The sequence below is a fragment of the Protopterus annectens genome, chromosome 7.part0 (genome assembly GCF_019279795.1).
Source record: "Protopterus annectens isolate FY-2018-M chromosome 7.part0, PAN1.0, whole genome shotgun sequence".
NCBI lineage: Eukaryota > Metazoa > Chordata > Ceratodontiformes > Protopteridae > Protopterus > Protopterus annectens.
Window position 1 is genome coordinate 161,082,748 of NC_056739.1, and position 26,283 is coordinate 161,109,030.

General features: G+C 40.9%; 1 protein-coding gene across 4 annotated transcripts in view; it reads right to left on the bottom strand.

The window, feature by feature from the left end:
- Positions 1-26,283, bottom strand: part of LOC122806304 (patatin-like phospholipase domain-containing protein 2) — a 517,255-nt gene that overhangs the window by 230,977 nt on the left and 259,995 nt on the right. For all 4 annotated transcript variants that reach the window (XM_044076614.1, XM_044076615.1, XM_044076616.1 and 1 more), the window contains exon 4: positions 24,871-25,080. In XM_044076614.1, coding sequence (XP_043932549.1) covers positions 24,871-25,080 — 210 coding nt within the window. The remainder of the gene's footprint in view (positions 1-24,870; positions 25,081-26,283) is intronic.

The window sequence follows — 26,283 nt, forward strand, 5'->3', positions numbered from 1 at the left end:
GAGATAGCTCAGTGGCAAAATTTGCTGAAGAATTGTTCAAATTCAGTTTGTAGGGTAGAGGGGTATTTATTTGCTTGGGGTAAGAGAATGCCATCTGCATATTGTATGATATTTAATGGATGGAGTACTGCTGGGGAGGTCATTAATGAATAGTAAGAATGGGGGGAGCCTCTCGCAGTAACCCTCGAGGTATTCCGGAATTAGGAGTCTCATGGGAAGATGGAGGGAATCCTTCTAGCTTATCCACTGGGAGTGGTAAGCACTAGGTAACCTGTCTACCACATAAGGAGTGGTTCTGGCCCAGAAATTGTAGTTATTGGCCGTTTGGGCAATCTTCTATCTCCCTCAACTTTCTGATTTGAAAGCCTGCATTTGCACTTGTTTCTGTCCTGTAACTCGTCTAGTGCAGATAAAGATTCTTAGTTTTAGCACTTACATTTGCTTATTCATGCTCAGCAGTTGTTCAGAACTTGTAAGCACTAAATAAGCTACTAATTACTATAGCACTCAATCTTCCTCATTACCTAGAGGAAAACAGTTTTTGTACTTACTTTTCTCACTTGCTTAGAGAAAAACAGCTCTTGTACTCACTTTCCTCAGTTATCTACAGGAAAATAGTTTTTTATTCAGGCATGTCCAGGGGTCAGCTCCCAGTGTTCTCTCCTGTCTATCTGATGAATCTGGGCATCTTGAGGCAATGTAGAAATTGCCTCATGTACACAGACAACCCTCCCCTCCTACCACCCAACACTACAACCTGTGAGAGATACATTTATCTAGCCAAACTGGAGGTAAAGCTCTCTCCAACCAAGACTGAACTTGACAGTCATGAGGAGAAGGTAAACATTTGCACCACACCACACTCATCACATAGTCTCACTAAATCTACACAACCAAAATCCACACATAGTAACACAAAAACATTCACGGAGGCTCTCAATAATAATCTGTCTAAGCAACATAGACCTCCAAAGCAGAAACACAAGCAACCTCCATCCCACAATACAAACCAAATGACACATAGCCTACAGACTCAGTGTGCCACTCAACCACAGCCAATAAGGCAAAACAACGTACCCAACACACTAGTCATAGGTGACTCTATAGTCAGGAATACTGATGTCCCACTCACCAGGCTAAACAAGGAGAAGGTTGCTGACAGCTACCTGTCGGGTGCCAGGATCCACCACATAACCCTCACACTCAGGTCACTCCACAACAAGTACAAATATGACTCTGTCATTGTCCATGTTGGTGTGAATGACCTGAGATGTACCTCCCTGGACTACATGAAAAGAGACATGGAAGAGCTCTCCAATCTTGTAGCCCAGGCAGGTATGGCCCTAGCCCTGAGTAGCATTCTACCATCGCCCAGAATGATACCGCAGTACAAGGACAAAATGATTGACTTCAACAATTGGCTAAGCTTCTGGTGTCATTCTAAGGGGATCCAGTATCTGTCTGCTTGGGATGACATGGTCGACAGACCACGATGCTTTGCCACAGATGGCCTGCACCTGTTGCCCCTGGAATTCTGGATACTGGCTAAGGCTCCTGCTGCCCCTATAGTGCCTTTTTTAGGCAGGGTTCAAATAACAAATTCACCACCATAACAGGAACAGGCAAGCAAACACTGAGGGTAATGCTACTCAATGCTAGAAGTCTAAATCTCAAAATGCACTCACTCGAGGCACTCCTTAAAATGGAGAACATTGATATCTGTGCAGTGGCAGAGACCTGGTTCAAGGCCCCAGAGAGCACCCCTGCACTACCAGGCTATAACTCATACCACACTTTTCGGCCATGTAACCTGGACCAAAACACCAAAGGCGGAGGTGTGTCCATATTCATTAAGGATATCCACACCTCCAGGCTAGTTGCTCACCATAATGCATCTGAGGTTATCCAAGTGCAACTAACTCTGGGCAAAACTGCACTCCAAATTGTAGCTTGCTACAGATACCCCAGCATGCCCCAAGATTCCCACTCCTCTTTTCTTGATGTACTGTAAAATATTAGGGTTCAACCAAACACGCTAATAATGGGTGACTTCAACTACTGCACCATTAACTGGGAAAACTACTCGTGTACCAACTCCTTAGCTCAACGCTTTCTGGAATTCATAAATTCCAATGCCCTAGATCAACTTATCCACACCCCCCCAGGGGCAACAATATCCTAGACCTAGTCATTACCAACATGAGTGACCGGTGTTCCACACCTGAAGTCAGCTCCTCATTGGTCCAATCCGACTATAAGCTTATCACCCTTGATATCCACATCCTGCCCCCACCCCCCATTAAGGAAACCACAGTAAAAAATGTCTCCAAAGTCAACTTCATGCTTCTTAAGACAGAAGTGGTGAACTTCATAACACCCATGCAGATGGACAATATAGTTACAACTGCTGAATCCTACACAAATGCACTCTATAAGCTCTTACACGAGTGCATGGACCGTGCTATCCCAAACAGAACCAAGACGCTATCCTCCAAAGAAAGGAAGCCAATCTGGTGGTCCCCTGCCATAAACAAACTGTACAACTGAAGGAAGAAACTGTTGCAAAAGAGAGTAAAATCCCATGAGTGGAGGAGCTCCCTGGTCAGTCTCAGTAAAAAGCTGAGATCCCTTATAAGAGCCTCCAAAGCTAGCTATGAAAACAAAATTGCCACTAAATCCAAGGACAACCACAAAGCATTCTATAGCTATGTCAAGAATCTAGATGGCAACACCCAGATCTGCTTTGAGTTACAGCACAAAGGCACGAAAATTACAGAACCAACTGATATTGCCAACATCCTGGCAGATAGGTTCAGTGCTAACTTTACCCCCCCCCTCTCACCCCCTAAAGGGCCCATATCTATACAGGAAGAATGCAGAGTCCCTGTAATCACAACTACGCAGGTAAAAGCTGCCCTCTCTAAAGCCAAAATCACAGCATCCATGGGACCGGACAACATCACAGGCTGTGTTTTACACGAACTTCAGAAGGAACTGGCTCCCCACTTAAGCACCATGTTCAATAATAGCCTTGCATCAGGCTTTGTGCCCACTGAATGGTGCACAGCAACAGTTATCCCACTCCACAAAGGGGGAGCCACCACTGATCCCGGAAACTATCGAACTATTAGCCTGACGAGCCTGGTCTGCAAGGCCATGGAACGTATCATCATTGAACTCATAAACAAAGACATTGGTAACCTCCAAACTCTGGATCCCACCCAGTTTGGGTTTGTGAAAGGTAGATAATGCCTTCTGAACTTGATCGACTTCTTTGAGGCAGTCACCAAAGCCGTGGATGAGAGTAAGGTAGTTCACACAGCCTATTTTGACCTCGCCAAGGCTTTCGACACCATCCCCCATTCTGGAATTATAGCTAAACTCACTAAACTAGGTATAAATCCCTACGTCACAAGATGGGTTGCCAACTGGCTCACTGACAGAACCCACACTGTAAAAGTTGCAGACTCCAAATCTGACCTCAAAGCAGTGACAAGTGGAGTACCACATAGTTCCGTCCTTGGACCTCTCCTGTTTGGTATCTACTTCTCTGAAGTACAGGCTAACACAGAAGGCCTCTGGCTAATGAAGTTCACAGATGACTGAAAACTAGGAGCCATAGTCAAGTCCCCAAATGATGTGGACATCCTACAGAAGGGCCTCATTGAGACAGATGCCTGGTGTCAGAGCCATGGCCTCAAGCTCAATGCCAAAAAGTGCAGTGTCATCCCCTTTGGTAAAAACTCTGTACCCATGAACTACCGCATAGGCAGCAATTGACAACACAGAATGCGTGATAAGAGACCTTGGGACCCAGGTGGACAGTAGTCTCTCCTTTGATGGTCACATCGCCACAGTAGTCAGAAAGCCCTTCTATGTGGCACACCTCATCATAAAAGGGTTCTCATCCAGGAAAAAAGAGGTCATTGTTATCCTCTACTCGTCACTCATTAGACCCATTATAGAGTACAACGCCCCTTTTGAAATGTACCTCACAAGACATCTGCAGCAGCTGGAAAGGCCACAGAAGTACCTCACAAAGAGGATTACTGGCCTCAAACAAATGCCCTACACTAACTGCCTCAAAAAACCCCAGCTTTTCTCTGTAACATATTGCCTACTCCGAGGTGATCTCTGCCTAACATATAAAGCTATGTTAAACCCAGAGCTGTTGGACATGTTACACCTAAAGAAATCCCAATCCCTCCAAGCTACACGCTCTAGGGACCTAAACCTTGTCACCACAATAAACAGGACATGCTGGAGGGATAGATTCCTGTCCCAGAGACTTCCCATACTCTGGAACAAGCTACCCATCTATGTCAAGCAAAGTTCTTTATTAGCACTCTTCAAAAAAAATCTTGATGAGTGAATGGGAAATAGGAAATACTGCGGTAGTGGTGCTGCGGTAGCATTGTCACCTCACAGTAAGACGTTGTCCTGTTCGATTCTCAGCTAAAGCGTCTTCTGTGTGGAGGCATGCGTGAATGGGCGTACCTTCGTTGAAGGTTGTGTGTCAGGGCTGGCAACTCGGTACGTAAAAATCTCCCGCCAATCATTAGCGGACCGGAGTTCCGCTGTGGTGACCCCTAACCGGGAAAAGCCAAAAGATACAACAACCCCGGGGATCACTTCTGTGTCTCTGCCTGACAGTGGCACAGGAAAATAACTTTCTTCAGTGGCGTAAGCTATGGAACCTTGCTGGCTAGGCTTACATAGGCTCTTGGGCCAATAGCCTAGTACCTACCTATAAACCTATGAACATATGAAGGTTGTTACAAGTATGCCCAGAATGTCCTGTTATGGTGATAGCTTTCATATCATTTTGTGGTGTTTTGGCCAAAGTTAAAAGTCAGTAATATATTGATAGGTAGGTTGTGGTCAACCATTTTGAATGCCCTGGTCATGTTTACAAAAATTCTTTCAGTGATAAGTCCCTCACTGATATTGCTATATATTGAGTTTGTGTCTGTAAATAATGTATTAGCTGCATTGACAGACCTTTTATAACCATGTTGTTTGTCTGATAGTAGTCTATAGCAGTATATATGTTTGTACAGGATTTCCTCAAACATTTTTGCAAGAGTGCAGAGAGTGTAGAAAGGCCAGAGGTCATTATGGGACCTTAGGAAGGGTATTTTGGGAAATAGGATGATAATAACGGATATGATAATGCTGAGGGAAAACTCCAGTAGTAAATGTAAGGTTCTAAAAGGTAAGGGGTTAGCAATATTTTTAGCTGCTATCTTAAGGACAGTAAAGTGTAGTGGTAAGAATTTAAAATGTTTTTTTTTTTGTAGTTTTTGAGCTTGGTTTTAGTTTCTTTTACAGTGTTTTCTCTGAAGTGGGAAATAGTTCATTCAAAATATGGATTCAAATGCATATTCTTGTTATTAAACAATCAATTTTTATCATACGCATCTTCTTCTGATTTAGATCTATAGAAGGATTGTGGTCAACCATTTCAAATGTTTTAAAGGCTTTAAATAACCAGAATGATAACAAAAAATGTTCTGAACATCAACTCCATCAGTTTTTTCAGTGATCTCATGAATGAGCACACTGAATGGAAATCAGAGAAGTTACTTGAAGAAAATTATTTTTTAATTAAATGATCATTTATCACACTTCTGCTTCTTCACTGTCACCCTAGGTTTTAGGAAACTTACATGGTTTCTAAAGGTTTCAAGAAGTTGGACAGAATTTACTGTATGGTTAGCAGATACAGTTACTGGTTAAAATTATTTCTGTGAATTTAGATTTATTCATAGGTTCATAGGTTCATAGGTTCATACTAGGCTATCTGCCCGAGGGCATTTACAAGCCTAGCCCATAGTTTTGTGGCTTACGCCACCCCTTTAGTATGGGGAACTATACCCATTATTTTGCTGTGCCTGTGTTGAGCAGTGACACTGAGGTAATCCCTGGGGTATATCTGTGATTAAGTTGTTTTGGTTGTTGCAAAATCGGTGGATATGTTTATCAGTGAATCTGTTGTACCTACAAATAAGACCATTAAAGTAGTTGATGCACTTGAGAAGAATGCCTTTTGTGGCTGGTTCTGTTGGAATTGTACCATTAAAGTTGTTTTTCTACATGTATATGTAGAAAAATGACATTATGCTTCAGTCTTCACCTAAGCCGGCTGGCAATATCTTGAATGAAGGTGAGAAAGCTGTTATTGTGTTCACATTACATCTAAACAATCTCAAAATAGCTGCAAATGTGTTCATCATGCAGTAAACAGTGGTTTTAAATCCACATTTCTTAGCATTGAATATAGGACACTGCCATTTTTGCAAGGCTAGCCAAAACAGAGTGGTTTTGAAACACACAAATCATGACATTGTCATTTTTTTTTGACTGGGGCAAATGTAGTGCTTTATTGAAGTAAGATTCTAAGGATGTATTAGCTACTAATTTGGTTGGCAGGCTACTTATTTATATACAGTTGAACTAGACCATGAGGCTTTTCAGTCTTTACCTAGTTACACTAACAGTAATTGAAACATTAAGTATTTATGCAATGAATAAAGCAGGCATATTAATATAGATAACAGAGATTATGACAGAATTTGAATTATGTTAGAATGTCAGATAGGAGCTAAGTATGAAAGATATTGGTTTAGATGAGTAAGACAGACACAAAGTGAAAAGACATTGAGACAGATGTCATAGAAATGAAGGGAGTCAACAGCAAGGTCCTTCACCAGTTATTTGCTTCACTGAGTGAGGTGATGTATCCAGTGTAAGAAGCTTAGTGTGATGGAGAATATGAATACATTATAAGGAGTGGTGAGTGGTGCTAAATGCTAGAATAATACTTCCACAGGACCACATGCTATTCTCCACTGGGAGAAGATGAAGATGATTTCTGAGAGACAGAATGTGAAGAGGTGAGATAAGACATGAGGTGAAAATGATTTCTCAAGCATTTGATGAAAACTCTGGGAGAATTGGACAGCCTTAAGGGAACACAGGTAAACCTCTATCCCTGATCCTTGCAGAAAGGGGTTGCCATCTACTTGAACACATTGCTATGTGTCCTTCATTTTAATTATTATTTTTTTTTTATTTTATGAGATTTGTACATCTAAGCTGTACCCAAACAAAATTGCTGGGGATGTCTGTCAAAGCAAATGACTAGCTGTGGTTTGCTCATTATGCTGGCTTTGCAGAACTGTTGTGATTTGTGTGGAGCAACCTGGAATAATTTAATGTGTGGTTACTATTTGTGTGGAACAAAACAGAAACACATTACATGACTATCATTTTATCATAAAAAGACATTGGAAGAGAACACAGAAGTGGTTATAACTGCAGGGTGTGGGTGAGGGTGTGACTGCTTGTGGATGAATATAATTGATCTTTTTATTATTTGCTCAGTTTAAGCTATCACTAACCTGGCTTGTCAGGACCAGTTTTGCAATTTAAGTAAGATAAATAATTTACTTTGATTACTGTGTGCTTCTGTAAAAGAAATTTGAAGTACATTACTGTGACAATTACTTTTACCATAGTCAGACATCTGAGGTGTGCACAATCAGGGATTGATACAGAGGTCATTATGTGGCAAAAGTGACTTGCCCCTTTTGTTGTTCGATCATTGTCACTGATCTGGTATGACATTAGCATTGCTGCACAATATACTGTATTTGCAAAAATCATAGAATCATAAGAAGTTACTAGGCTGATGGCCCTAGGGCCCTTAAAAGCCTAACCAGGTTCTTACCCTTATTTCAATGATCAAAACCTATTGCCTCTGTCCAAGAGGGACACAGGTGGAAACCCCAGGGTGAATTTATGGTTACCCATCCAATTGTCCAGATTGTATTTATAAAAGGCCAGTGAGGTGCTCTGTTTGACATGAAGTGTGAGTCTGTTCCAAAGGTGTGATAACCTCTGGGAGATAAATAAAGCACAAGACAATACTCATTAATTCAACACAATGACATTAGAGAGTTCAGAAATCACAAGAAATACTTTAAAACAACATTGTAGGGCAGTCTGACATAAATATAGAAAACATCTAGGCTAATCTTGTTATTTCTATCTCTAAGAGAAATACTAAGAACTAAGATCCTACTTACAGAGCAAAGCAAAGTGCTGGTCAGCTGATGTGTTCAAGTTCAGAACAAAATACAAAATACCATTCTTACTTTTTGAGATAGCTCATAAATCAATAATACATATTAGTGCTGAGTCATTTCAGATTACATAATTCTTGACACTTCTGCTTAAGTTTCCCAGGCTCAGAGAACTTAAAATTTAACAGTTGTTTGTAATCTGCACCTGCCAGGAAGCCACAGCAATAAAAGACACTTTACATGTGAAACCTAGTAATTATCTCTGTCTTTGGAGAATAGAAAGAATTTCTAGCTGCAGACATCCTGTCTCTAAGTTTGAGATCACACACAGTTGTAAAATTCTTTACTTATCCGCTTTCTTCCAGCAGGGTGCACTATCATTACATTTTTGAAGCTTAGCACATAACACAGTTTTCTTGCATTTGTCAAACAAGCCTGTGGATCATATTAATATTTACAATGACACAGAATTATTTACAAAATTCTATCTAGCTGGGTTGACAGCCCCTGAGTTTATCACAAATGCATTTTTTGCATTGAGTTATAGGCCATGACTATGGCACCAATCATTTGTGTGAGACCCTCTTGTAGGATGTTGACATCATTTGGAGATTCTATGACTGCTCCCAGTTTGCAGTCATTAGCAAACTTTGTCAGCCACAGACCTTTAGTTTTTGCTTATACTTCAGAGAAATAGATTCCAAACAATAGAGGTCCCAGGGCTGATCCCTGTGGAACACCACTGGTTACAGGTCTGCTGCTGGAGGTGGATTCCCCTATTTTGACTACATGAGTTCTATCAGTGATCCATTTAGTGACCAAGAAAATGATATAAGGGTTGATGCCTAGTTGGGTGAGTTTGTCAATGATGCCTGAGAGGGGGATAGTGTCAAATGCCTTGGCTAAGTCCAGGAAGGCTGTATGCACAGATTTCTCCTAGTCCAGGGCTGTGGTGACTGTCTCAAAGAAGTCGACCAGGTTTAACAGGCATGAGCTCCCTCTGACAAATCCAAACTAAGTAGGGTCAAGTGTTCGGTCATGATGATTCACTCCATGGCCCTACAGATAAGGCTAGTCAGGCTAATAGGTCTATATAGTTCCCAGGGTCTGTGGAAGTACCATCTATGTGTAAGGAAATAACAGTGGCTGTTTTCCATTCAACTGGTATGAAGCTGGTGCTTAGACTATGACTGAAAAGAGTGCCCAGTGGTGACTATGATTGAAGAGAGTACCCAATGGTGTTGCTAATTCATGTTAAAACCCATGTGGGATGCTGCCTGGGTTGTTATCCGGTCCCATAGATGCTGTGTTCTTGGCCTTAGAGAGGGCATTTATGACCTGCTCTTTAGAGATACAAGGTAGGGGAAAGGTGGTAGGGATGTTATGGGGTACATGTGGAGGGGACAGGGGAGTGATGTTTTCACAGAACCTGTCAGCCAACAGGTTAGCTATGTCCACAGGCTTAGCATATGTGGTATCATTAACTACTAGTTCTACGCAAATCTGGGCCTTTCCTTTTAGATTACAGATGTAACTATACAATACCTTGTGGGTGTCCTTTGTTGAGGAAGTTAATTTGGACTCGTAGTTTGCATTGGAGGACTTCACAAGAACTCTTATTTTCTTGTTTAAGCTGAGGAAAGAGTGTTTCCAGTCTAGGAGGGCTTGCTCCCTCTTACTCTTAGACAGCAATTTCTTCCTCTTATTGTAAAGCCTGTTAATGTCAGTTGTCCAGCAGACAGGTTTGCTTTTCCTTGAGGAGCTTGTTTTGGCCCTATCAGGTACAGCCAAGTCAATGCAGTTACATAGCTGTCTATATAAAGCACTGGTGTAGAGCTCAGCATAGTTGCCAGTTTGATCTGAGGGAGGAGGTGCAGTGAAGCTATTTATACCATCCCATAAGAGGTTATAATCTGCTTTGGAGAAGTTTTTTTTTGTTTAGTTGCTGCTGGGGGGGGGGGGGGTAGGTGTGATAGTTACTTTAAATGAGACTGATTTGTGGTCCGATCTCACCAGGGAGGATCTCACAGTGGGGGTGCTACAGTGGTTCCCCATATTGGTGAGCACCAGATCCAGGATGCTGGCACCCCTTGTGGGGGTGTCAAACAGCTGGTCCAGGGCATTGCAGTTAATGAAGTCGAGAAACCTTTGAGCAAGTGAGTTTGAGCAGTAATTTATGCAGTCAATGGATGGGTAGTTAAAGTCACCCAAAACCATGGTGTTTTGAGTTATCTTGACAGACTCAAGTATGTCTAAATAGGCAGAGTGGGTGTCCTGATTCATGGAGGGGGTCCTGTAGCTGGCATTGACTTGAATTGGAGTCCTACCAATAGTTAATTGCACCTGAATTGTCTCCAGGAAGTCATACTGTTTAACCAATCTGGAGATGTAGTTATCTTTAATGAATATTGATACATCGCCTGCTTTAGTTTTCATGCCTTCAGTTTGAGGTCTGCAAGTGTGAAAGGAAGTGTAGGGTGCTCTTAACAGCTTTGAACCATGTCTCTGTGACTGCACAAATGTCTGTATTTTCCAAGGTGAGGACAGCTTTCAGAGAGTGCAGTTTTGTGTTGAGACTCCTAGTGTTTAGCATAAGCTTGAGGTTGTTTTTGGATGGAGTTTATATGCTGGGAACTTTGTCCTTGAGACACTGCCTAAAAAAGTCACTATGGGGGTAGCAAGAGCCTTAGCCAGTAGCTGAAATCCCAGGGGTGACAGATGAAGACCATCTCTGGTAAAACATTGAGGTCTGTCGATCATATCATCCAAGGCTGACAGTTAGTGGATCCCCTTAGAATGACACTAGAAGCTAAGTCAATTATTGAAGTCAATCATTTTCTGTTTGTAATGAGGCATTATCCTATGTGAAGGTAAAATACTGCTTAAGGCTAGTGACATACCTTACTGAGATGCACAGTCTGAGAGCTCAGTCATGTCTTTCTTCATATAGTCCAGAGAGGTACGTCTCATGTTGTTCACATCAACTTGGACTATGTTGGAACTATAACAATACCTGTCATTGAGAGACTTGAGTGCATGTGTGATGTGGCAAATCCTGGAACCTGACAGACAGCTGACCATGACCTTCTCCTTATCCAGCCTAGTGAGAGGGACATCTGTGTGTCTCACGATGGAATCACCTATTACTAATATGTTTGATTTTGTATTTTGCCTTAAGGGTTTGACTGGTGAGACACTGGTGCTTGAGCTATTATGTGTAATGTGTTCTGCAGAGGAAGCGTTATGTATAGTGTGCTTGTGTTTGTGTGTGGGAGGTCTCTTGTGTTTAGATGTGTTTCTTGTGAGGACCTCCACATATATAGGTATGTGTGATGTGGGTTTGGGTGGAGTAGGAGGTGAGGTGTACATGTTGGAAACCCACTCATTGTCATATGTACTGACTGGTGTATGAGAGAGAATGGATTCAAGGTTCTTAATATAGTTGCAGCTCTCATACATTGTGTTTGTGTGGACTAGGAGTAGAGGGTTGCTGGTGAACATGAGGTAGTTGCTACACCGCCTCAGGATGCCCATGTTGACCAAGATGGCTGGAGAAACTAATTGTCCATCCATAGTGACAGGTAAATTTATATGATCAGGAAAAGAGGTCAAACTTAGGAGTGGCTAGTAGGTGAGAGGTGTGTTGGTACCTCTGAGGCTAGGCTTAGTGTTCCACCTGACAGTAGAGCAGGGCCGCAAGAAACCTCTGGAGGACCACAAGCAAAATGCCAAGGGAAAATTTAACAAACAAAATGTTTGCATCTATAACTACCAATGGTAACCACCACTGTGCAGCAGTGCACAATGGTGCACTATATGCAAACAAATGCAAATGCAGGGCTTAAATAAAACAAGAAAACACCCTTTTTAACTCAAACTAGCAAATAAGCTGAAATACATGTAAAACCAATATTGCTGTGGTATATGTTTGTGCACACACATGTACACGTGTGTGTGTGTGTGTGTGTGTGTGTGTGTGTGTGTGTGTGTGTGTGTGTGTGTGTGTGTGTGTGTGTGTGTGTGCACGTACATGTGTGCATGTGCATGTGTGAGTTGGGAAGGGCCACTCTAAACTGCTAAAATGCAGCTAAATCTATTTCAGTCACAGCCACTGAAACATAGCTCTCAACTTTTTTTGGTGAAGAATTAGGAACAAAGCAGAAATACTGGGACATAAAGGCCTACAACCATTGGCACTTTTTAATATTAGATTAATTAATTTAGTTAATAGAAAAAAACAGGTTATATATCTGCATACATCTTCAGAAGAATAAGAAGTTAAAAAATGTAATGTCTGGCATTATTGACTGGCTAATCCTCAGTGATTTACCAGCAAATCAAAAATTATATGGTGACAGAGCAGAGCAATGCATCAAAATCGAGGACAATTAACAGGTATTGGGTTTCCAATGCCTTATATTCTGTGATTTTTTTTCATTCATTTGATCACAATGAGACATCTAAGATACATTCATTCAACAAAGTGGCACAGTGGTGTGTGTGTGTGTGTGTGTGTGTGTGTGTGTGTGTGTGTGTGTGTGTGTGTGTGTGTGTGTGTGTGTGTGTGTGTGTGTGTGTGTGTGGTGTGTGTGTGTGTGCGTGTGTGTGTGTACTCACCTGTTTGGTCAAAAATATCACCTCCAGTTTTTATCTGCACACTCACACTATATTGCTGGGCACATTCATAACTCTTCTGGGTAGAAGTAAAAAAAGTTAGTAATCTTTTAAAATTATGGCATAAAATGCACCACAGAACACCCAAACCCGCAAAGCTTCTGGGCCCTAGTAGTCCACGCAATTCATGCTGTATAAGTGTATTCTGACACAGACCTAGAGACCTGTGCCCTAAACCCCATCTAGTCTGAAACTGCCCAAGTTCAGTGGGGGGATGGAAGGTCTCTGTGTAACTTGTGAGGGGTGGTGGGATGATGTGATCAATATATTGTTTTAATTTTCCTCATGTCAAACCTCAGAGGTGTGCTCAGAAAGTTATTATATTTTGTGTGGGTTGTTGAGGACAGTGTGGTAATTATTTCTTTAACTTTCCTCATTAACCACAGATGTGTGCATAGAAGGTCACTATAGCTTATCTAGAGGCAATGTACTATCTAGAAACATCAAGTCAGAATACAGTACTGTGATCATTGTGTTTTATTTTTTCACTTTCCTCATAATCAATCATTGGATGCGTATAGAGATGGCCATCTTTTGGTGGTAGCAGTAAGGAAGTATGTTGTTTATATTTGACAGTGACATGTTGAAATATTTTATTGTATTCTATTTGTTTTCAGTTTAATTTCCAGATGGACTTCAGTGAACTGCATAAAAGGTGAACTATCTTTTGAGGATAGAGATAAGGAGGCATGCTGTGTATATGTATGACACCAGCCACCTGAAATATATGACTGTGTCCATTTGTGTCTTCACGTTCATTCCAATCTAACACCATAGGGATATACAGAAGATGACTAACTTTTTGGGGGGAGTAGGAAGGCAGGCAGTATTCCCAGAAAGGATTTATGTATTTATATTTTCAGTCTGTCGACTACTCCATTTTTTTCTACATTAATCCTTGTACACAACTTTTTTTTTCTTTGAAAGAAACAAATAAGATCAAATGTCTTTCCTTACTCATCATTTCTGTTCAAGCCATTACTGGATCAAGAGGTTGGAAAGAAAACTTAAATGTACTCCAGAGTATCTATAATCCCATGGCTTTCGGACCCCTGGCTGAATTTATTGATTTCCTCCACAGTTGTTACAATGTAGTCTTGTCTATTTAAAGTGCATTGAAACAGTGCAAGAAAAATCAAAGTTCAAGGATAAGATTACATTTCCTTCTCAGGCCTTCACTGAATAAAAATTTAGTTTAAAAAAATCTGTAAAATACACCTCAGAGCATCTAGAACCACATAGCATCTGGGGTCTAGTGGCCTCCTGACCACAAGTTTAATTAATTTATTTCCTACATATTTACTACACAGTAGTCTTGGACAATTAGGATGTGATGAAAGGATGTAGGAAAAATCTGACAAGTAAAGCAAACTAAGAAAAGGAAGAAAAGGGGAAAAGGATTGTATTGGGGAGGCCAGGACAGGTGGAAAGGAGGCACCAAGGGAGTGAACAGTGGGGGAGCAGTGGGCAACAAGGGGGTGCTATGCTTCAGTTAGGGTGCCATTTCACCTAAGACTGGCCCTAAAGAAGAGTATAGCTGAATGTATGGCTTTATATGAAACATGTCAATAAGTGCATCTCAGATGACTACTATTTTATAAAATACATCATTCAGTTGCCAACTAACCTTAAATGATATGGAAGGAAAGAATGAAAGCTGCTGAACTGTAAGAAGACTCCAAAGTGCAAAACACTGTCTAACATACAGGCCTCCTTTGAAATGAACGTTATTTAATGTTTAAACTTTGATGGCACCTTTCACAAATTGATCAGTACAAACATCAGAATTGTTTGAAAACAGATGTCTTTCCCTATTGCACAAATTTAAATAAAACAAAACAGTCTCTGTCCCTCAAGGTGGAACATAAGGTAGGTTATACCGGTTATGCCCAATAGTAGATCAGAAATTCAGCAAAAAGTGTGTCAATGGCATAAAGCCAAAAAGCAAAAAGCCAGAATAACACAACTCACCTACCTATCCTAAATAGTCTGCCCTTGGTGTATCAATTAAATATATTTAAAAATCTCCCTATAAAATACTGCCAAAAAACACTCAATGAAAAAAATAGGTGGTTGGCAAACAGAATATTACAAAGTCTCTGAACTGTGAAATAACTGTAAAATATCTCAAAATAGATATTTATTTATCAGCAATCCAAGTGAAATATTTCAGTCAGTCTTGGAAATAAATAATAACAATTCACTCCAACATGACAGATACTTACTGTAAAGTAACTCAAGAACATTCAAACCAGTGGATAAAGTAAAACATCTCTCAAGCAACTCCAACCTTAATAAACATTGCACATTGTAAAAAGTATAAAAAATACAAAGCAAAATGCGAATTTTTTTTCTTACTGTATTAACACAAGATCTGGCTAGGAAAAAAAGGTTCACGCAGGTCAAATCGATTCAGGTCGTAGCCTGCTATAGATCCCCAACCATGTCCCAAGACTCACACTCCACATGCCTAAGCACCCTGGAGAATATTAGGGTCCAACCTAACACTCTCATACTGGGTGACTTCAACTACCCCTCCATTAAATGGGAAAACTACTCATGTACCAATACACTTGCCCAAAATTTCCTGGAATTCATTAATTCCAATGCCCTGGACCAACTTCTTATCCCCACTAGAGGTATAGGTTCATAGGTTGGTATTAGGCTATCAGCCCTAGGGCCTATGCAAGCCTAGCCATAACAATTCCCTGGATATTTCTTCCCACAATATTTACTTCTCCAGGCCCTGTCTAGCAGGGCGAATGACATGATCCCCAGGGTGAATTTCCTATCTCCCATCCAATCATCAAGGTTCCTTTTGAAGAGGGACAATGAGGTGCTCTGCTTGATATGTATGGGCAGTCTATTCTAGAGAATGGTGAGTCTCTGGGTCAGGAACCTATCCCTCCAGCATGTTTTGTTCATTGTGATGACAAGGTTTAGATCCCTGGAGCGTGTGACTCTGACGGATTGGGATTTCTTTAAGTGGAGCATGTCCAACAGCTCAGGGTTTGGCATGGCCTTGTATGTTAAGCAGAGATTGCCTCTGAGTAGACGATATGCCAGAGAGTATAGCTGGAGTTTTTTTAGATGGTCAGTATATGGCATCTGCTTTAGGCCTGTGATTCTTTTAGTGAGGTATTTCTGTGGCCTTTCCAGCTGTTGCAGATGTCTTGTGAGGTACATACCAAATGGGGAATTATACTCTATAATGGGTGTAATGAGGGATGAGTACAGTGGGACAATGACCTCCTTTTTTCTGGATGAAAAGCCCTTAGTGATGAGGTGTGCCACATAGAAGGATTTCCTGACTGTTGTGACAATGTGGTTATCGAAAGTGAGACCACTGTCCACCTGTGTCCCTAAGTCTCTCATCACACTTTCGATGTTTAGTGTCCTATGTGGTAATTCATGGGTACATGTTTTTTTCCAAAGGGGATAATTATATATTTCTTGGCATCTGCTTGAGCACATGGCTCTGGCACCAGGCATCTGTTTCTGTAAGGCCCTTTTGTAGAATATCCACATCATTTGGGGATTCAATAATGGCTCCCAGTTTGCAGTCATCTGCAAACTTTGTTAGCCAGAGTCCCTTAGTGTTGGCCTGTACTTCAGAGAAGTAGATGCCAAACAAAAGTGGTCCCAGGACTGAACCCTGAGGTACTCCACTTGTCACTTGTCTGGAGCTGGATTTGGAGTCAGCTACTTTTACTGTCTGGGTTCTGTCAGTAAGCCAGTTAGCAACCCATCGAGTGACATAGGGATTTATGCCCAGCTTAGTAAGTTTATCTATGATTCCAGAGTGGGGGATGGTGTCAAAGGCCTTGGCAAGGTCCAGATAGGCTGTGTGGACTGCCTTACCCTCGTCTACAGCTCTGGAGACTGATTTGAAGAAGTCAATCAGATTCAGGAGACAAGATCGTCCCTTCACAAACCCAAACTGGGTGGGGTCCAGTGTTTGATGGTTGCCAATGTCTTTGTTTATAAGTTCCATGATAATGCGTTCCATGTCCTTGCAAATCAGGCTTGTCAGACTGATGGGACGGTAGTTCCCGGGATCCAAGGTGGATCCTCCCTTGTGGAGTGGGATAACTGTAGCTGTGCGCCACTCAGTGGGCACGAAGCCTGAGGTGAGGCTATGATTAAACATGACACTTAGGTGAGGTGCCATTTCATTTTGTAGTTCATGTAGTACACAGCCTGGGATGTCATCTGGTCCCATGGATGCTGTATTCTTAGCTTTGGAGAGTGCAGTTTCTACCTGTGTGGCCGTGATTATCGGAATTTGGCAATCTTTTGGTATTGAGATGGGCCCTTTAGGGGGTGAGAGTGGGGTGAAGTTGGCACTAAATTGATCTGCCAGGATATTGGCAATATCCTTGGGATCAGTATATTTAATGCCATTCTGTTGTAACTCAGAGTAGATCTGAGTATTGCCATTTAGATTCTTGACATAACTATAGAATGCCTTGTGGTTGTCTTTGGAATCTTTGGCAATTTTATTTTCGTAACTAGCTTTTGAGGATTTTATGAGGGATCTCAGCTTCTTACTGAGGCTGGTGAGGGCGTTTTTTGCATCCTGGGATTTTCCTCTTTTCTGCAACAGTTTCTTCCTTATGTTGTATAGTTTGTTTATAGCAGGGGACCACCAGATTGGCTTCCTTTTTTTGGAGAAGAGCATCTTGGTTCTATTTGGGATGGTATGATTCATGCATGAGTGGATGTGCTGATACAGTGCCTTAGTGTAGGATTCTGCAGTCGAACTTCCAGATCCCGTCAGCGTGGGTGTTGTGAAGTTTGTCACTTCTGATTTCAGTAGCTTGAAGTTGGCCTTGGAGAAGTTTTTTAAGGAGGTTTCCTTACTGGGGAGTGGAGGTGGGATGTGGATGTCAAGGGTGATTTGCTTATGGTCAGACCTGACCAATGAGGGGGTGACCACTGGTGTGGAGCATCTATCTCCCATGTTGGTACTGACCAGGTCTAGGATATTGGAGCTCCTGGTGGGACAATGGATTAGTTGATCCAGGGCGTTGGAATTTATGAATTCTAATAACCGTTGGGAAAAGGAGTTGGTACCTGAGTAGTTTTCCCAATTAATGGCAGGGTCGTTGAAATCACCCAGTATTAGGGTGTTTGGTTGTATCTTAATATTTTCCAGTATGTTTAGAAAGGTGTAGTGAGAATCTTGGGACATGGTTGGGGATCTGTAGTAAGCTACAATTTGGATTGCAGTCTTACCTAGTGTTAGTTGCACCTGGAGAATTTCAGATGCATTGTGTTGGGCAACTAGCCTGGAGGTGTGAATATCCTTGGTGAATATGGATACTCCTCCACCTTTAGTGTTTCGGTCCTGGTTTTGTGGCCGTAAAATGTGGTAAGAATTGTAGCCTGGTATTGCAGGGGTGCTCCCTGGAGCCTTGAACCAGGTCTCAGTTACTGCACAGATATCGATGTTCTCCATTTTTAGGAGTGCCTCGAGAGAGTCCATTTTAAGGTTTAGACTTCTAGCATTGAGTAGCATTACCTTCAGATTTTGCCTGCTTCTATCTGTTATAGTGGTGGTTTTATCCTTTGAACCTTGCCTAAAAAAGGCACTATAGGGGTGGCAAGAGCTTTAGCCAGTAACCTGAATCCCAGGGGTGACAGGTGCAGACCATTTCTGGCAAAGCATCTTGGTTTGTCGATCATGTCTTCCCAGGCAGACAAATACTGGATCCCCTTTGAATGACACCAGAAGCTTAGCCAATTGTTGAAGTCAATCATTTTGTCCTTATACTGTGGTATCATTCTGGGCGAAGACAGGATGCTACTCAGGGCTAGGGACATACCTGCCTGGGTCACATGATCCAAGAGCTCTTCCATATCTCTTTTCATGTAATCCAGGGAGGTGTGTCTCAAGTTATTCACTCCAGCATGAACAATGACAGAGTTGTATTTGTACTTGTTGTGGAGTGACTTGAGTGCATGCGTTATGTGGCGGATCCTGGCACCCGACAGGCAGCTGACTGTAATTTTCTCCTTGTTCAGTCTGGTGAGTGGGACATCAGTGTGCCTGACTATAGAGTCACCTATGACTAAAGTGTTGGGTACATTGTCTTGCCTTAGGGGCTGTTGTTGGGTGGCACACTGGTGTTGTGAGCTATGTGTCACTTTGGTTGTGACTGGTGTTTGTTTGCATTTCGGAGGTCCTTGTTGCTTGGGCAGGTTAATGTTAAGGGCCTCCGCATATGTGGGTTTAGTGTTGCTATGTGTGGGTTTTGAAGGGCTATGAGTTGCTTGAGGTGTGATGCAGGTGTTAACCTTCTCCTCTTGACTGTCTAGCACAATCTTGGCCGGAGAGAGCTTTGCTTCCAGTTTGGCTATGTAAGTGCATCTCTCACAGGTTGTAGTGTTGGGTGGTAGGAGGAGAGGATTGTCTGTGTACATGAGGCAGTTGCCGCATTGCCCCAGTATGCCCAGATTCACCAGGTGGACAGGAGAAATCACCGGAAGCTGACCCTTGGACATGCCTGTTTAGGTGCTTTTATGTAAGGTTTAAGAGCTGTTTTCCCTTACCTTTGCAAGGTACTTTGCAATTATAGGCTGTTTAGTGCCTATGATTAATTTCTCCTTATTGACAAGGAGAGCTGAGTGCTTGTATCTGTTTCAGGCTTCCTAGTGCTTTCCACCAGGTTCTAGAGCAAGTGCTAGTCAGAGGGGTTCAGATTTTAGTGCTACTACTGAGAAACCAGCTAGTTTTAAGGGAAAATTTGAAGAGCAGACTTTCTGGCACCTGTAATAGTTTAACTGTAGCCTCGAAGTGCTGTACGATGTGAAAAATGTGCAAACACACGCGTTTTTAAGCCAGAAAGTTGAAGTAGCAACATCCTTGACCTGGCCATTACTAACATGGGCAACTGTTGCTCTACACTAATAGTCAACTCCTCCCTGGTTAGATCCAACCACAAACTAATCACCTTGGAAATCCACATCCCTCCCACCCACCCCACAAAGGTAACCACCATGAAAAACTTTTCCAAAGCTAATTTTGGGCTCCTAAAAACAGAGGTGGCCAACTTCACAGCACCCATGCAAATGGAGACTAGTTGCATGACCGCTGAATCATACACCAGTGCACTGTACGAATACATACACAAATGCATGGATCTCACCATACCCAATAGAACCAAGACACTCTTCTCCAAATAAAGGAAGCCAATCTGGTGGTCCCTGCCATAAACAAACTCTACAACAGAAGGAGGAAACTGATGCGGAATAAGATGATGTCCCAAGACTTGAAAAACTCCCTTATCAGCCTCAAAAAAAAGTTGAGATCCCTCATCAAATCCTCTAAAGCTAGCCATGAAAATAGAATTGCAGCAGATAGTAAAGACATCCACAAGGCCTTATATAGTTATGTAAAGTATCTCCACGGCAATACCCAGATTTGCTCTGAGCTACTGCACAATGGTACTGCCTATACCGAGCCAACAGATATTGCCAATATACTGAACGACAGATTCAGTGCCAACTTTACCACTCTCTCCCCCACCAAAGGATCAATCACAATACCAGTAGATTTCCAGGCACCCAGTATTACTGCTGCACAGGTTAAAACAGCACTGTCCAAGGCCAAGAATACAGCTGCTATGGGACCTGACAATATCCCTGGCTGTGTTCTACATGAACTACAGAGTGAACTGGCACCTCACCTGTGTGTCCTGTTCAATCACAGCCTTACCTCAGGCTTTGTCCCTAAAGAATGGCGCACTGCTACAGTCATCCCTCTCCACAAAGGAGGAGCAACTACAGACCCTGCGAATTATCGGCGCATTAGCCTGATGAGTCTGATAGTCTGATATCCAAAGCTATGGAATGCATCATCATGGACCTAATAAACAAGGATAGAGGGAATCTCCAAACTCTGGATCCCATACAGTTTGGTTTTGCGAAGGGTAGATCATACCTGCTCAACTTGATTGACTTCTTTGTCAGTCACCAGAGCTGTGGATGAAGGCAAGGCGGTTCATACAGCCTACCTTGATCTGGCCAAAGCCTTTGTTACCATTCCCCACTCAGGAATCATAGAAAAACTCGCTAAGCTAGGCATCAATTCCTATATCACTAGGTGGGTTGCAAACTGGCTCACAGGTAGAACCCACAGTGTGAAAGTAGGTGACTCCAAGTTGGACTGCCGACCAGTCACGAGTGGAGTCCCACGGGGTTCGGTCCTGGGTCCTCTCCTGTTTGGTATCTACTTCTCTGATGTCCAGGCCAACATGAAGGGACTCTGGCTGACAAAGTTCACAGATGATTGCAAGTTGGGAGATATTATTAACTCCCTAAGTGATGTTGACATCCTACAGAAAAGGCTCACCGAGATCAATGACTGGTGTAAAAACCATGGCCTTATGCTCAATGCCAAAGAATGTCTCGTCATCCCCTTTGGGAAAAATCTTGGTTCCTATGAATTACCACATCAATGGTAGTCCAATTAACCCAGAAGGCATTATAAGAGATCTGGGAACACAGGTTGACAACAACCTCTCTTTTGATCACCACATTGCCACTGTGGTCAGAAAGTCCTTCTATGTGGCACATGTCATTACTAAGGTTTTGCATCCAGGAAGAAAGAGGTCATTGTCTCCCTCTACACTTCCCTCATTAGGCCAAACATTGAGTACAATGCCCCATTTGGCATGTACCTCACTAGACACCTGTAACAACTGGAGAGGCCGCAAAAATACCTCACAAAGAGGATCCTAGGCCTTAAACACTTGTCTTATATGGACAGACTCAAAAAACTCCAACTATTCTCTGTCTCATATCGCCTACTTAGAAGCAATCTCTGCTTGACTTACAAAGCCATGTCTGACCCAGCTCTGTTAGAAATGCTACATCTAAAGAAATCCAAATCCCTCCACACCACATGCTCCAGAGACCTCAACCTCATTACCACAATCAACAGAACAAGCTGGAGGGACAGGTTCATAACCCAGAGACTGACCATGCTCTGAAATAGACTTCCCATACATGTCAAGCAGAGCACCTCGCTGTCCCTCTTCAAGAGAAATCTTGATGAGGGGATGGGAAATAGAAAATTCACTCCAGGGATCTTTCCAGTGACTCTACTCGACAGAGGCACTGTCTCTAATCGACAGAGGCACTGTGAACTAAGGTTGGGTGGCACAATACCAGGGTAATCCTATGGGCTAGGTTTGTAAAGGCTCCATGGACATTAGCCTAGTACACACCAATGAACCTATGAACCTATGAACTCTCTCATAAACCAGACTCTCCAGTAAGTTTTTCTTATATGCAGCTTGCAGGGATTGGCCAGATATAGTCATAAAGTGAATCAAGATGTTCTTATCTGTGCAATTATAAACTTGCCTCGTATATTGAATAAATAAATAAACCAACTCCAAAAATAATCAACAAACTGCTAAAATATGAAATTAAAAGTATAAAACTTCTTTATTTTTAGTTCCAAACATATGCCAGACAGATAAGCACTGCTCTGAGATTTCGTATCAGGTAATTTCATTCAAAACAAACATAAAAAGGTAGTTCACAAAACACATTATACTTGTTTAAGAATAGAAGAACAGTAAGTTAACTTTTTGATTGATATTTTAAGTACTAGGATCATAAAACTAATGGTGCAAAAACATGGCATTCACAACAGATCTGTTTTAGAAAAATATTCTCTAAAAATAAAGAACATGAACATGTAAAGAATATTTATACAAAATTAAAACAGCAACATTAGACAAATGTCCTGGTTCTTCAGATCTGTCATGCGAGAGCCTCTCAATGAAACACTGAGTTCAGATTACAAAAAGACATAACTGGATACAAACTTTTGTAAAAATTAACATTACATCAAAAAGTATAAAACCCATAGACATAGGGTTGGAGCTAACACCTTGTCAGTGTAGTGGCGTACCATTCTGATTTTGAATTTGTTAATGTTTTTTCCAACATAAAAAGCAACAAAGCTTTGTGCTACTGGACCCTGTAAACCACCATTTCAGTGCAGCAGTTGCCATGCCAGATGAAGGTTTTCTTATTACTAGGGCAAATGAAGGATGCTTTACCATCGCCACTATTTTGTTCTTTCTTTTTTCTCTTGACTTTTTTGTCCCATGTTATTATTATAGTACTATTTATATGTTTTTAAGTTTTTATACCTAATTGGTTTTGTAACCTTTTCTAGTACTCTTTATACAAGCAGATCTGAAGAAGCGGAAGAGAAAGCGTTGACAGAACCAGTACTTATCTTTTTATATCCCTTCTAAGGATGGTTTGCCTCCCATTCAATATAATGACTTTTAGATTGTTGTGACAAAGACTGTTGCTCAGTACGTGCTGCACCATTTGTATGTTTTAATAGTTTTTAGGACTGTAGCTCTTATCTTAATGCTTTTGCACTGCTGAACTCCTTATGTTCCTATGACTGCTAGCTTCCTTACCCTATATTCAGACATATTGTCCATCTTTATGTTTTTTGTCATGTTAATTATGTTGCCCTTTATATTTTGTTAATATTGTATTTGTATATGTTTTATTTTAACTGTTTATATAGTTAATAGTCATATATTTTCTTCTGCTGTAAAGTTAATATTTCCTATGCTATATAGATGGATGATTTGTTAAGCAGACTTGATGGTTTTAAGCCCGCTCTACCCACTGACAGATTGTTTTATATTCTCTTACTCTTATAATTTACCCAGCAACCCAGTATTTAGCTCAGTGTTTAGTCATGCACACCTGTAGATTTTTCCACCACCCCCCCATTTTTTTTCGTTGGTCTATTATTCTTGCATTTACTACGTCTGTGTTTTTTATACTTTTTGGTGTAATGTTAATTTTTTACAAAGGTTTGTATCCAGTCATGTCTCTTTATAATCTGAACTCAGTATTTCATTGAGAGTTCTTGCAGGATTGATCCGAAGAGCCAGGACGTTTGTGGTGATGGTCGCTAAAGTAGCTGCTTTAATTTTATATAAATATCCTGCACATGTTCCTCTTCTTTATCTTTAGAGAAGATTTTTGTAAAACTTAAGCATTGTTTGAAGCAAATCTGTTGTGAATGCCATGTTTTGGCACCATTAGTTTTATGATGCTAGTACTTAAAATGTCATTCATCAAGTACATCAAGATGTTCTTATCCATGCGATTATAAACTCTTCTCATATATTGAATAAATAAATCAAAAAGTTAACTTACTGTTCTTCTATTCTTCAACAGCTATGACTGCTTTTGTGAACACACCCAATACCTGTTTATGTTTGTTTTGAATGCAATTACCCAAATCGAAATCTCAGAGCAATGCATATCTGCCTGGCACGTGTTTTGCAAGCAAAAATAAAGGTTTATACTTTTAATTTCATATTTCGATAGTTTGTTGATTATTTTTGCAGTTTGGTTTATTTATTTATTCAGTATATGAGAAGAGTTTATAATTGCATGGATAAGAACATCTTGATGTACTTGATGAATATATCTGGCAGAGCCCTGCAAGCTGCATATAAGAAAAGCATACTGAGATTCCCGTTTATAAGAGAGTTGACCTGCTAGAAGCTTTTTTCCCCTAGTCAGATCTTGTGTTAATATAATAAGAAAAAAATGTTAACATTTTGCTTTGTATGTTTGAGACTTTTTACAATGTGCAATATTTATTAAGCTTGGAATCTCTTGAGAGATATTCTACTTTATCTACTAGTATGAATGCTCTTGAATTACTTTACAGCAAGTATCTGGTAGGTTGGAGCGAATTGTTATTATTTATTTCCAAGACTGACTGAAACATTTCACTTAGATTGCTGATAAATAAATATGTTTTTTGAGATATTTTACAATTATTCCACAGTTCAGAGACTTTGTAATATTCTATTTGCCAACTACTTATTTTTTTCATTGAGTGTTTTTTCACAGTATTTTCTAGGGAGATTTTTAAATATATTATATATATTTTAAATATATTTAATTGATACGCTAAGGGCAAACTACGTAGGATAGGAAGATTAGTTGTTTTATTTTGGCTTTTTGCTTTTTGGCTTTAGGCCATTGACATGCTGATACTTTTTACTGTTGCAGAAATTTAATATGCATTCCTGAATCTTACCTTAGTTTCTGGTGGAAAAAGGGCAAAGGCAATTCTATGTAGGTTCACTGGTGTGATGAGGAAGCTACTTTTTGCGAAACAAATGTGATACAAACTGAAGAAACAATCCCGTGGACAGATGTCATGCTCTCCAGTGAAAGGTGACACAGTAATCGTTGAATTTATATCATAGTAAGGCTGCATGCACGTAAAACCACCATCAATATAGCGCTGAAAAATAAGAAAACTTTTTTAGAAAGAAGTTCATTTTTACATGGATGACCACACAGAAATAATGCTGTCACAGGAACAAAATCTGAAACTTCTGCACAGTTTTACCTTTTAACTTTTAAATTACATGTTGCAGTTTTATGCCTTCCCACAAATTAAAATGCATCAATCATGCATGCTGTCATCATGAATGCTGCACGATAGATAACAGCAGTTGCAAGGGAATATGATATGGGTAATATATGAGGAGCAGGTTTGTAACTGAGGAAGGAATATGAAATGGGTAATACACAAAGAGCAGGTTTGTAAGGGAGGGGAAGGAATATGGCATGGGTAATACACAAACAGCATATTTATAATGGAGGTGAAGGAATATGATATGGGTAATACATGAAGGGCATGTCTGTAAGGGAGGGGAGGGAATATGGTATGGGTAATACATAATATGATATGGGTAATACATGAAGAACATGTTTGTAAGGGATGGGAGGGAATATGGCATGGGTAATACATGAACAGCATGTTTATAATGGAGGTGAAGGAATATGATATGGTTAATACATGATGGGCATGTCTGTAAGGGAGGGGAGGGAATATGATATGGGTAATACACAAAGAGCATGCTTGTAAGGGAGTGGAGGGAATATGATATGGGGTAATACATGACAAGCATGTTTGTAAGAGGTGGGAGGGAATATGATATGGGTAATACATGAAGCACATGTTTGTAAGGGAGAGCCATTCCCAAGGCAGCATTTCATCTGCAGCAGAAATAAGGGCAGAGACCATGGTAGAACTCCTTCTACAGTGCAGATTAGGCAGAAGTTAATACTTCTGCACCATCTGGAAGCATTACACTTCTGGAAATTTTCAATGGCAATTATTTAGCTATAAATAATCCTATTCTCAATCCACTTCTGGGAATATTAAGGGCAATTGTTTAACTGTAAACAGTGCTATCTCATGTGCAAGCTTGAAAGTGTTTTTCAAAATAAAGATATTAAAATAAAGATAAACTCTCTCTTTTTGTTGGCACAAAAATTACCCCGCTTCCTTTCCTACTGGTCAACCACTGAGAAAAAAATCCTCCTTCCCTGACTAGAATATAGACTCCCTCTGGTTCTAGCAGCCTCAGCTAAAAACTCATCCACCCTGCAGACCATCTCTAACTTTATTTGTGCATTCAGTATACACACACACACG